The sequence below is a fragment of the Perca flavescens genome, chromosome 6 (assembly GCF_004354835.1).
Source record: "Perca flavescens isolate YP-PL-M2 chromosome 6, PFLA_1.0, whole genome shotgun sequence".
Lineage (NCBI taxonomy): Eukaryota > Metazoa > Chordata > Actinopteri > Perciformes > Percidae > Perca > Perca flavescens.
In genome coordinates, this window is record NC_041336.1 from 2,606,783 (window position 1) to 2,619,282 (window position 12,500).

The 12,500-nt window shown below is 47.1% G+C and overlaps 1 protein-coding gene across 1 annotated transcript in view; it reads right to left on the reverse strand.

The window, feature by feature from the left end:
- Positions 1 to 4,794, reverse strand: part of LOC114556752 (complement C3) — a 9,536-nt gene extending 4,742 nt beyond the window's left edge. The window contains exons 1-7 of the mRNA XM_028579788.1: positions 4,750 to 4,794; positions 2,904 to 2,962; positions 2,742 to 2,832; positions 2,339 to 2,428; positions 2,150 to 2,252; positions 1,961 to 2,050; positions 69 to 161 (exon numbers count right to left, since the gene is read on the reverse strand). Of these exons, the coding sequence (XP_028435589.1) occupies positions 69 to 161; positions 1,961 to 2,050; positions 2,150 to 2,252; positions 2,339 to 2,428; positions 2,742 to 2,832; positions 2,904 to 2,962; positions 4,750 to 4,794 (571 nt within the window). The remainder of the gene's footprint in view (positions 1 to 68; positions 162 to 1,960; positions 2,051 to 2,149; positions 2,253 to 2,338; positions 2,429 to 2,741; positions 2,833 to 2,903; positions 2,963 to 4,749) is intronic.
- Between the last annotated feature and the right edge of the window lie 7,706 nt (positions 4,795 to 12,500).

Genomic DNA, 12,500 nt, shown 5'->3' on the forward strand with positions numbered 1-12,500 from the left:
ACTAACATATAAACATTTTTATGATAATGTGATAATGTGACATGAATACAATCCATTCACTCTCTTACCATAATCTATTATGCTGGTCCGTATACTCTCACAGATCTTAGTTGTTCGCTCATCATTGGTGATTTTCTCCTTGTTCTGCATACTGCAGTTCTCTGGAAATACACAATATGCACAACGTAAATACACAACTGGCCAAAAAAGCACACATGGATGTGTGTGGATTAGAGTGCCAATATGACCGCATTTTTAGCCTAATATGCTTCATATGTTTCATTGTCACAGCTACATGAACAAATATTTCGCAGGAAGACGGGTGTTAGGGTAATATTTTGAATTAATTTTACATCAAATAAAAATTAACCTTAGCGTCAAGTGAAACAGGCCCATTGGCTACCTACCTAATACGCTTTTTTAAATTTAAAATGTTCAATGCCTAGGTCGGGCTGATGTGACCGAGCCCGACCCAAACACAATCATAATTTCTAAATATCTGTCCAATCCTGGACAGGGTCCCATCGGGCTCGGGTTGGGTATCCATCCTCTACTGTGGATGGGTTGATGGGTGAGTGCAGCTGTATCTGATACACAATTTAAGTATGTTAGTGAGTTGTTTTTAAGTATTATAATGAGCTATTCTTTAGCTAGTCCACTGCTCTGACAATACTTGATCCTGCAGGTGCTTGTTGCCTTAGTGGAACCATGTGATGATTATTTTACAAACGGATGTTTTACTAAAATATTTAATTCCAAGCCATCTCCTTCACCAGATCTTAAAAAGGCACTCCATTGGAGATACAGTATACCGTACCATCTGAAGTAGTACTACTCAGCCTGAGAAAATGCTTATACATTATCCTCTGTTGCTCTGAAGTAAAGCTTAGATCAGGCCCAAAAAAAAAAAAATCAAGCCTGACCCTACCCAAGCCCCTGAATGTTGTGTCCGAGTTGTTTCCAACTAAGATGTGACAGCATGTCAGCATTGTCATTTTGGCCATATTAGCATTTAGCCCAAAAGTGCTGCTGTACATAGGTAGGTACACACACACACGCGCACACACGCACGCACGAGGAGCCCTTACACTTTGCTACGTTACACACTGGCATTCACATCATAGACATGCCCTAAAATACCCCCTGCTTTATCGCCGATTTTAAAATCAATGAGATCATAATTCAAAAAATGTATATCATTCTGTGTTGTAAAAATAAACTCATTATGAAAATGTTTAAATCAAGTGACAAGTGGATCACTTTCTCATAGACCGAACTCCTTTGCAACCGCATGAGTCTCCCCCTGCTGGAATTCAGATAGAATACAGGTTTCCGCATTTGCTGCACTTCGACGAACCGGATGGATTGTACGTTCATATTTACAGTCATTGGCTAGAATATCCCTTTCATATTGGGGGGTCTGGGTGTCCTCCCCCATGGAAGTTTTGAGCATCAACAACTTCATTTCCTGTATTCGGATACACTTTTATGCACCAATTTACGGTGAAAATACCTTTATTTAGCCTATGTGAGGAAGAAAAACACAGATGACAATTCAAAATATATCAAAAATATAATTAAAGTATGTTGTTGCGTGTCATTGGGCATTTTCAAGTGGGTATATGGAAATCCTGGAGCTTTTTTAGTGGGTATACTATGTATACCTGCGTATCATGTAGACTACACCACTGGTACAGCCTCCAAGAGCCACTAGCATGACTGTAGACTCTTAATCTTGTTTAATCTTCTCTTGGCCTTAAGTCCCCCAACTTTATTGAGGTATAATAATAAATTGCTGCAGTTTACAGACGATGCAGGATGATGAGCCCCACATGATGGATCAGTGCTTTATATCTATGAAGCACCATGTTAGTGTTGGGTTTAGGTGTTTGTTCAAGAATTTCAGATATAACAAATTTATGTTATATGGATTAGGTCAGTTTGACATCATCCTGGTTACCTTCTGCACATCTGCATGCATCACTTGTACAGAGACGCTGTAGCTTTCCATCTTTCCTCTCTGGATGGTAGAATTTGACACAATGTATTTCTGCAATGGGAAAGAAAGATTTCAGAAAATACTATGACATCTATTGGCAGCAATGCACATGGAGGCATCATGTGTGTTCAAAGTATCTCTGAGACTCACGGTCATAGTATTCATAGATAGACACAGCAGCTGGTTGTAAGACTCCCACTTTCAGCTCCTGATGGATCCTAAAAGCAATCTCCTCTGGTTGTGTGTGAGAAACCTGTAGACCAATGGGAGATAGAGATAATGAAAGGAAGAACAAAGCAGAAGGATAAAGTCCAGAGGTAGGAAACAGTGATGTCTCACCTTGTCCAGGTAGATGATGAGTGAGCCTCTTTCTGACAGGACTGTGTTCATCTCATATTTTGGAAATATGCGGGCTCGTCCTTTAGACAACTACACACACACCCACACAGACCGACAAAAACACACACAGACACACACGCATACACACAAAAACACACACACAAAGTCAGATAACTTTCTAAAACATGTTCATCCCAACCACAAACACTGACTGAACTGAATATATGTATGTATGTATATACACATATATACATACACTGTGTATATATATATATATATATATATATATATATATATATATATATATATATATATATATATATATATAAAAAAATGTCTGGATGTGGATACAGGACGTGTAATATATATGTATTGTATATAGAATGTATTGGTATTTTCTTACTAAGTCCAGGTCAGCTGTGTTAACAGTGAAGCCAGTTGGCCAACCAATATCCAGGACTGACATGGATGTATCCCTCTCTTCGTCCTTATACCTGTACACAGCATAATGATGAAGGGTACAGCTTGTGTAGTTTCGCCCCTCATGTTGACCTCCTGGCGATACCTTCCACGTTTAGAGGCTGAACTGCACACATGCTCCTCTTCCATCAGATCCACACGCACCTTAAAAATGAGACAAAGACTGAAATATGTGTAGTGCATAATAAGGATCATAATCATCAGTTTTATTTAGTGGTGGAAGAAGTATTCAGATCCTTCACTTAATTAAAAGCACTAATACCACACTGTTAAAATAATACTTTGTTACAAGTAAAAACCCTGCATTGAAAATGTTACTCAAGCAAAAGTGTGTAACTATCATTAGCAAAATGTCAAGTCATCTGTATTTGTCAATTTCTTTACATATAATAGACATGCAGGGGAATTAATTGAAAGTTCGTTTCTCACCATCCCATGGTGAATAAGAAAAAATGCACAACAGATAGGGACATTTGTCCTAACACTAAAACAAAACAATAAAACAATAAACGGCAACAATATCACAAGACAAGATCACAAGTCAAAAAACGCAAGAATGTCACAAGCAGAAAACATTGTTATATGATGTGGTCTGGTAGTGCAGAAAGGTGTGCAAATATGCAACAGTGCAACAGAAGCAACTACAGAGTCCACAGTTTTTTTCAGCAAAAAAATGCTAAGTCCAAAATAAATCCCAATTGTCAGGGACCCATCAGTAAAACTATGAGGAAAACAGGAGTTTGTTGAAAAAGTGGGTTTTTATTTACCCCCAAATGCACAAAACAATATAAACCAAGAACTTAATATATAGGCCTCTAAAATAGGTCAACTCAATATAACTTAAACCAAAAATAGCTACAAAAATAGATGTGAACTATAAGTATAAAAGTAAAATTACTCAATGCAGTTAAATCCTCACATTTTAGAAAGTGGAAATGATCATAACAGTTCTGTCAATCAGTTATCGTATTTTCCAGACTATAAGTCACACTTTTTTTCATAGTTTGGCTGGTCCTGCGAATTTAACATGTTTTTAAATGTTAATTCATACTGACTGACATGAAACATGGAGTAAACATTACCATCTACAGCCACGAGAGGGCACTCTAGGCTTGTGACAACTATATGCTGCTCCTGTATCCCTGAAGAAATGAACTGAAACATGAACTTAAAGACAACTGAGAAAGACTGAACCAAAGAATTTCTAATAAGGGAAGAAGTTTCACTCTCTCGTTACTTCCGGCCTCTGAACTGGTTGCAGTTCCACTTTTGATCCATCTGCTCTCAGGCGAGTGCAGAATGCATCAAAATCCACTTTTCTCAGGATATCATTTTTTGTCTTGTAATTTGAATGTTGCATTCAAAGGTGAGGCTAAGAAAATACACACTGCTGGGTGTTACTGTTATGGTTTCAGTGTTTTGCATTTTGTTCCATTTCTGTTACCTGTTGGTTCATTTCTGTTGTCTGTATCCGGTTGTGTAGATTTCTGTTTAGTTTTCTCCCTGTTTATTGTGTTTATCCCCTCTTGACTGTTTCCTGTGTTGTGTCACGTTTCTGTGTTTAGTTGTCCTCATGTTTTCCGTCTGTGTTCCTGTTTCCTGTTTTATTTTGATAGTCTGCTTTCTGTCTTGTCATGTCTAGCTTTACTTTCGGTGTTTTCCCGCCTTTGTTGATCGTCCTGCCCCGCCCTGATGTGTTTCACCCGTTGTATCACCTGTCCCTAATTTGTTAATTACCTCATGTATTTAGCCTCTGTGTTCCCTATGTGTCTTGTTAGTTTGTTTTGTAGCCAAGCCCTTGTGTTTCCTCCCTGTGCCTTGTGTCCATTCCTGCGTCAGTTTTACTCCTGCTTGTGTTCTGCCCGTCTGTTTATTTTTGTGAGTTTTCCAGTCTTTGTACTGCCGTTTTCTGTTAATAAATTCCTGTGTACCACCATCTCCTGCCTGTCTGCCTCCCTCTGCATTTGGGTCCTCATCCTCCCGCTACACATCACAACAGAACAATCTGACCATCATGGACCCAGCGGAGAAGCTTCTTTTTAACCCTTGTGTTGTCTTTCGGGTCACGGGGGCCCGTTCAGTTCATTTGCCTTTTTGCATTGGCCTTCGGGTCTCCGGGACCCACGCTTGTTTTCATTTCATGTCAAGTCTACCACCGTGGCCCTGGCCTTCGGATCTCTGGGACCCGTCCCGTATTCAAATCGTATTTCTCTACCACCGCAGCCTCAGCCTTTGGGTCTTGGGGACCCATACGTTATTCAATCGTATTCCTCTACCACCGTGGCTCTGGCCTTCGGGTCTCTCGGACCCATACGTTATTCAATCGTATTCCTATACTACCGCGGCCTCGGCCTTCGGGTCTCAGGGACCCGTCCCGTATCCAATGGTATTTCTCTACTGCCGCAGCTCTGGCCCTTCGGGTCTCTCGGAAATTCTGCAACGACTGGAAATCGATGGACGCCACGGACCTGTGCGGCTACATGGGGCTGCTGATCCTCGCCGGCGTGTACAGGTCCCGAAACGAGGCTTTGGAGAGCCTGTGGCACGAGGAGAACGGCAGGGCCATTTTCCGCGCCACGATGCCAATCAAGCGGTTCCACACATTCTCGGGAGTGCTGCGATTCGACGACCGCGAGACGAGAGCCGCCAGACGAGCCTCGGACAAACTGGCGCCCATACGAGACGTGTGGGACGAGTGGGCGCGGCAGCTGCCTCTCCTCTACAACCAGGGCCCGGACGTGACCGTGGACGAGCAGCTGGTTCCCTTTCGAGGTGGGAGTGCAGGCTAAATGGTTGTCCTTCAAATTCCCTCTGCACGCAATAAATAGATCGGAGTCCATCAGAGAGTTGCCAGACTGACCCTCTGAGGCGCACGTGTAGTTTGCTGCCTGTGGAGCGCGTGTGTATGTCGTATGTTGTGTAGGCCACTTTGTTTGCTCTTTTCACCGTGGCACCGTGGTCTTGTGTGGGTTTTCCAGAGCAACGGGGTCTATTGAGCAACGGGGTCTATTGGTCCTGTATATGTCAATGGTCAGATACAGGGGATAGAGATTTGTAAATGAGATTGATTTTGTCAGTGAAAAAGTGGAGGAATGAGTTGCAGAGATCTGGGGTAGAGGTAGAGAGGCTGTTGGTCCAAGGCTTGATGAGGTTGTTCATTGTGGAGAAGAGGGTTCTGGGGTTTTGGCAGGGGTCGGTGAGGATGGTGGAGAGGTAGGAAGATTTGGCAGCAATGAGGGCGTCTTTGTAGGCAGTGAGATGGGATTTATGGGCTGATGATGGACTGTGAGGGATGATCTCTTTGTCAGACGTTCAAGTTGGCGGCCAGTTTATTTCATTTTCCGGAGTGCAGGTGTGTACCAGGGTGAAGAGGTGTTAAAAGTGACGTTTTTTGTTTTGAGGGGGGCCAGGGTGTTGAGGGAGGTAGACAAGGTGGAGTTGAGGTGGTTTGTGAGGTCATCAGGTGAGGTGAGGGTTGAGTGCAGGTGGAGAGTGGTGGAGAGCAGGTCAGAGAGATGGTGGGGATTGATAGATTTGAGGTTGCGGAAGGTGATTTCTCTGAGGAGGCGGGGGCGTGGGGTTGGAGAAGGGATGGTGAAACTGGTTTGTGATCAGAGAGGGAAAAGAGGCATGGATGGAGGTCGAGCACCAGTTGGTTTGTGGAGCAGACCAGGTCAAGGATGTGTCCTTTTTCATGGGTGGGGAATGTGACATGTTAGGTGAGAGAGAAGTTGTCCAGTAAAATGGTGAATTCTGATGAGAGCTTGCAGGTGGGGGAGTCCATGTGGATGTTTAAGTCACCTAGTAGCAGCAGACGTGGAGAGAGAGATGAGGCTAGTGTGAGGAGTTCAGTAAAATCAGAGAGGAAGGAGGGATTTGGTTTAGGTGGCCAGTAAATGAGGATGACTGTCATGGAGGAAAGAGCTTTGAAGGCGAGATATTCAAAAGATGATACTGAGGGGGGGTGAGTTCTGTGATCTGGAAGTTCTGGTGGAAAATGATGGTGAGGCCACCTCCACGGCGGGAGGGGCAGGGTTTGCTAGTTGTAGCCAGGGGGGGATGCTTGGTTGAGGGAGAAGAAGTCATTGGGTTGTTGCCAGGTTTCGGTGAGCAGAAGGAAGTCCAGAGTGTTGTCGAGGATTAGTTCATGGAGGGCACAGGCTTTATTGTTGAGCGATTGGGTGTTGAGGAGGGCAAAGTTGGCATGGTGAGAGGGTGGTGGGATGGGGGCAGGCTGGAGAGATCTGAGGTTGTCCCGGTTAGCAGTGCGTGTGGTCGGTGGGGTGTGGGGATATTGCAGTTGAGAATATGATTAAGTGTATGTGAAGTGGGGAAAGCACTGTAGTCCGGTCCGGGTTTTCTGTGCAGCCTGATGGTGTGTTCAGCCCTATGTTAACCAGTGGGTGAAGCATTTTGATGACGTGGGACAGGTGCGACAGAGATGGATGGAATGGATTGTCCGTGGTGGAAGAAAACAAACTTGCGGCATGAGCTTCTGTGGATGTAACAGGGTCAACGTAGAAGTCCGAGCTGTTTGATGACTGGGATGCAGGATGGAATGGTGTAGTTGACGAGTTCGACCAGTTGCAGAATTGAATATTTTAACATGATACCGAGCGGAGGGACTGAGAGCTCCGTGATAGCGGTTAGCTGTGGGCTAGGAGCACAGAGGTGGATGAATGATGTGAGTGCAGCCTGGGCTCTGGGAACCAGCTGAGAGACTGTCCAGAGGTACAGAGACTGTCCAGAGGTACAGAGGCTGTCCAGAGGTACAGAGACTTTCTTGAGGTACAGAGGCTGTCTTGAGGTACAGAGGCTGTCCAGAGGTACAGAGACTGTCCAGAGGTACAGAGGCTGTCCAGAGGTACAGAGACTGTCCAGAGGTACAAAGGCTGTCCAGAGGTACAGAGGCTGTCCAGAGGTATAGAGACTGTCCAGAGGTACAAAGGCTGTCCAGAGGTACAGAGACTGTCCAGAGGTACAGAGACTGTCCAGAGGTACAGAGGCTGTCCAGAGGTACAGAGACTGTCCAGAGGTACAGAGGCTGTCCAGAGGTACAGAGGCTGTCTTGAGGTACAGAGGCTGTCCAGAGGTACAGAGGCTGTCCAGAGGTACAGAGGCTGTCCTGAGGTACAGAGGCTGTCCTGAGGTACAGAGGCTGTCCTGAGGTACAGAGGCTGTCCAGAGGTACAGAGGCTGTCCAGAGGTACAGAGGCTGTCCAGAGGTAGGGGGTACAGCGAACACAAACAAACACAAGAGAATAGCAGATGGAGAAGCGGCGAATAACCAGCGCCAGCATCCTCTCACTGTCTGCGTGTGTTTGAGCAACTAAATTGGTTTGAGGGAATCTCTATACTAGCCATGTTGGCAGTAGATCAGTCTTAACTGGCAAGCGTTGATTATTCATTGTCTTATCATTACATGTTTAATGCAAACTCATCTTCGCAGCAGGGTGAATGGGATTTCATCTTCACAGCAGGGATCTCATATTTGCTGCACTTCTACAGGATCTCATCACGTGCGACGTCCTCATAATTGAGCATGTTTTGCGTGATGTCATGGTGCTGTCTGTTTTCCCTCTCCCCTCTCCCTTGTTTTTTGTCTGTCATGTGCTGAGTGGGTGTGGCGCTCCTGGCTCTCTCCCTCCTTGACACCTGTGGCTTCCTGTTCACCTGATTCACATCCAGCAATCACCTCTCCTGTTTTAAAACCCCAGCCTTCCAAACAGTCTCTGCCAGATCGTCCGTTCACCCAAGTGGTAACACTCGCTACGGCCAGCCTCCGTGTTTTCAAAGACTGCTTTTTTTTTGTATACCTGTTGCAAGCCTTGTTTTGACTTTTTGTGTTTTTGTGTCCAGATTCCCACTACAGCCCTGGAAGCCCAGTCTGCCTGTCTGAGCCTTGTTCTTCTCTCGAACCTGCTTCTCACCTGTCTGCCCGCTCTCAGCCCCAGGGGATATCCAGCACCTGCATCACTCATTTTTTGTGTTCAATAAACCTCAATACCTGTTCTGACCTTTTTTCCGTGTCTTCGCTTGAATCCAGACAGCCCAGCCTAACAGTACGATCTGGCCAAGATGGATTCAGCGGACACGGAGACAAACTCCATCGGCACCAGAAACCAAATTGCAATCAGCAACCAAGGAGCACTGCTCGGACAACACGACCAGCTGATCCGGACTCTTGTGGAAGACAGGCAAGCCATGTCTAATCAATTGTCACTTCTGACTCTGCCTTAACCCAATTAATTCAGCCCCCACAGCCAGCTCCTGTAGCCCCTGTAGCCCCACAGCCTGTGTTGACCCCGCCGAGGGAGTCATATGCCCCGGATCCTGAACCGTTCTCCGGTGAATTCTCTAAGTGTAGAGGGTTCTTGTTGCAATGTGCTATGGTTTTTACTCAACGACCGCGGACATTCGCTTCGGACCAGTCCAAGGTACGGTACATTCTGGGGTTGTTAAGGGGAAGGGCACTAATGTGGGCTGAAGCGTTTAATTCCAACTCACCTGTTGCCACGCTGTCTCTGAGTGAGTTTGAGTCTAAATTCAAGGAAGTTTTTGATCATCCAGACTTTCGCGGGGATGCCGCTAGGCGGTTATTAAACCTTCACCAGGGCTCCAGGAGCGTGGCGGATTTTTCTGTAGAGTTCAGAACTCTTGCTGCTGATACAGAGTTTAATGACACAGCGTTATCCGCAGCTTTTCATAAGGGACTGAGTGAGAGGATCAAGGATGAGCTAGTGTCACGTGATGAACCCACTAACTTTTCCTCTCTTGTCTCCTTGGCTATCCGGTTGGACAATCGCCTCCGTGAGCGGCGCAGGGAGAGGGCCAACCTGCCGGAAGTCTCTCCCCAACGGTGGATTCTGCCGACCAAGTCCCCGGTTTCCCCTGGCCCTTCTGTTCCCACAACTCCGCCCGAGGCTGAACAAGAGCCTATTCAGGTGGGCCGTGCTCACCTATCTCCGGCCGAACGCCTCCACCGTAGGAGATCCGGTGAGTGCCTCTACTATGGAGGGAAGGGTCACTTCATCGCGGTCTGCCCCGTTCGGCAAAAAGACTGGGCTCCCCAATAAATGTGGGGGTATTGGAGAGCCAAGATAACCTCCCCGTTTCTAACCCCTCTCGTATGCAGCTTCCGGCCACCCTCTGTTCTCCCCAGCTCTCCCTCTCTGTGCTAGCCCTGATTGACTCAGGGGCTGAAGGCAATTTTCTGGACTCTGAGTTAGCCACCCAGTCAGGGTTCCCCATAGAGACTCTCTCTGAGACTCGCACTGCTCCCTGATGCACCTTTACTCACCAGCAGGCTCTATAACCTGTCTAAATCAGAGAGGGAGACTATGGAGAGTTACATCAGAGACTCTCTTAATGCGGGACTCATCCGTCCATCCTCCTCTCCAGTTGGAGCGGGGTTTTTCTTTGTTGAGAAGAAAGACAAGACCCTCCGACCCTGCATAGACTATCGAGGCCTTAACAACATAACTGTCAAGAATCGGTACCCCCTACCTTTGATTAACTCTGCTTTTGAGTCTCTACAGCAAGCCAAGATCTTCACCAAGTTGGACCTTCGCAACGCCTATCACCTGGTTCGGATCAAGGAGGGGGATGAGTGGAAGACTGCATTCAATACGCCCCAGGGTCACTTTGAGTACTTGGTGATGCCTTTTGGTTTGACTAACGCACCTGCAGTATTCCAAAGCCTTGTGAATGATGTGCTCAGAGATTTTTTGAACCGCTTTGTATATGTATATCTGGATGACATCCTCATTTTTTCAAAGGACACTGCTGACCATGTTTCCTATGTCCGCCAGGTGCTCCAGAGACTAGTCGAAAATAAGCTCTATGTGAAGGCAGAGAAGTGCGAGTTCCACACGACCTCTGTAAGGTTTTTGGGGTACATTCTTGAGAGCGGGCAGATGAAGACAGACCCTGAAAAGATTAGAGCAGTTGCCGAATGGTCAACTCCCACCTCCCGTAAGCAGTTGCAACGCTTCCTGGGTTTTGCCAATTTTTATAGACGTTTTATCAGGGACTACAGTAAGGTTGCGACTCCCCTCACTCGACTTACTTCAGTCAAGACCCCATTCACCTGGCCCCCGGAAGCACAAACTGCTTTTTCTCGGCTTAAAACACTGTTTACTTCCGCACCTATCCAAGTCCATCCTGACCCTGATAAGCAGTTTGTTGTTGAAGTGGATGCTTCAGACAGTGGGGTGGGGGCAGTACTCTTCCAACGTTTTGGACCAGACCAGAAACTGCATCCGTGTGCCTTTTTTCTCTCGCCGCCTTAGTCCACCGGAACGGAACTATGATGTGGGAAACAGGGAGTTGCTTGCCGTTAAGCTAGCTTTGGAGGAGTGGCGGCATTACCTGGAGGGTTCTGAACAACCTTTTATCGTTTGGACTGATCATAAAAATCTGGCTTACCTTCAGTCTGCTAAGAGGCTGAACTCTCGCCAGGCACGTTGGGCATTGTTTTTTGGACATTTTAACTTTGTGTTAACCTACAGACCCGGCTCCAGAAATGTTAAGCCAGACGCCTTGTCCCGACTACATCAACACATGGAGGACATTCCCAGCCCAGACACCATCCTCCAACCCAGCTGTGTGGTAGCGGCTATCTCCTGGGAGATTGAGGCTGCTGTCAGAGGGGCCCAGAGGGATCAGCCAGAGCCAGGTAACTGTCCAGCTAACCGTTTGTTTGTGCCTGACTCTGTTCGTTCCCAGGTCTTGCAGTGGGTCCACACTTCCCGGTTCGCTTGTCACCTTGGCTTCAACCGTACTCTGTCTCTGCTCAAGAGGAATTTTTGGTGGGCCACCATGGAAGCTGACACCCGAGCCTACATACAGAGCAAGGCATCCCATCGACCCCAATTCACATCCCAGGTTTGGAAAGAGTTTTGCCAATCTCTTGGTGGTCGGTCTCTCCTCTGGTTTCCACCCTCAGACTAATAGACAAGCAGAGAGGGCCAACCAAGACTTGGAAGCAGCCCTGCGTTGTGTAGCATCCACCAACCCATCCTCCTGGAGCTCGCAGTTCGCCTGGGTGGAGTATGCACACAACTCTCTGACCAGCTCGGCCACAGGGCTGTCCCCATTCAAGGCTTCCCTCGGGTATCAACCCCCTCCGTTTCCCTCTCAGGAGAGCGAATTGATGGTTCTCTCGGTCCAGCACCACCTCAGACGCTGCCGCAAGATTTGGAAGGAGACACGATCAGCTCTTCTCCGCTCTGTGGCGAGCAATCGTCGCCTCGCTGATCGCCGCCGGACCCCGGCCCCCACGTACAAACCAGGTCAGAGAGTTTGGCTTTCCACCAGGAACATTCCCCTCAGGACCGACTCTAAGAAACTCTCACCCCGGTTCATTGGACCCTTTGTCATTGACCGTATCATCTACGCCTCAGCTGTCAGGTTGAGGCTACCACGTACCATGAGGATCCATCCCACCTTTCATGTCTCCCACCTAAAACCTGTCTCTTCCAGCCCTCTGGATACCGCGGTCTTTTATTTTGGATACGGACATGGTTAGGAGGTTCCACGCAGCCCATCCTGATATGCCGGGTGGGTCGCCGGGGGCTCCCGTTGAGGGGGGGTACTGTCACGGTGCTGTCTGTCTCCCCTCTCCCTTGTCGTGTGCTGAGTGGGTGTGGCTCTCCTGGCTCTCTCTCTCCCTCCTCGTCAA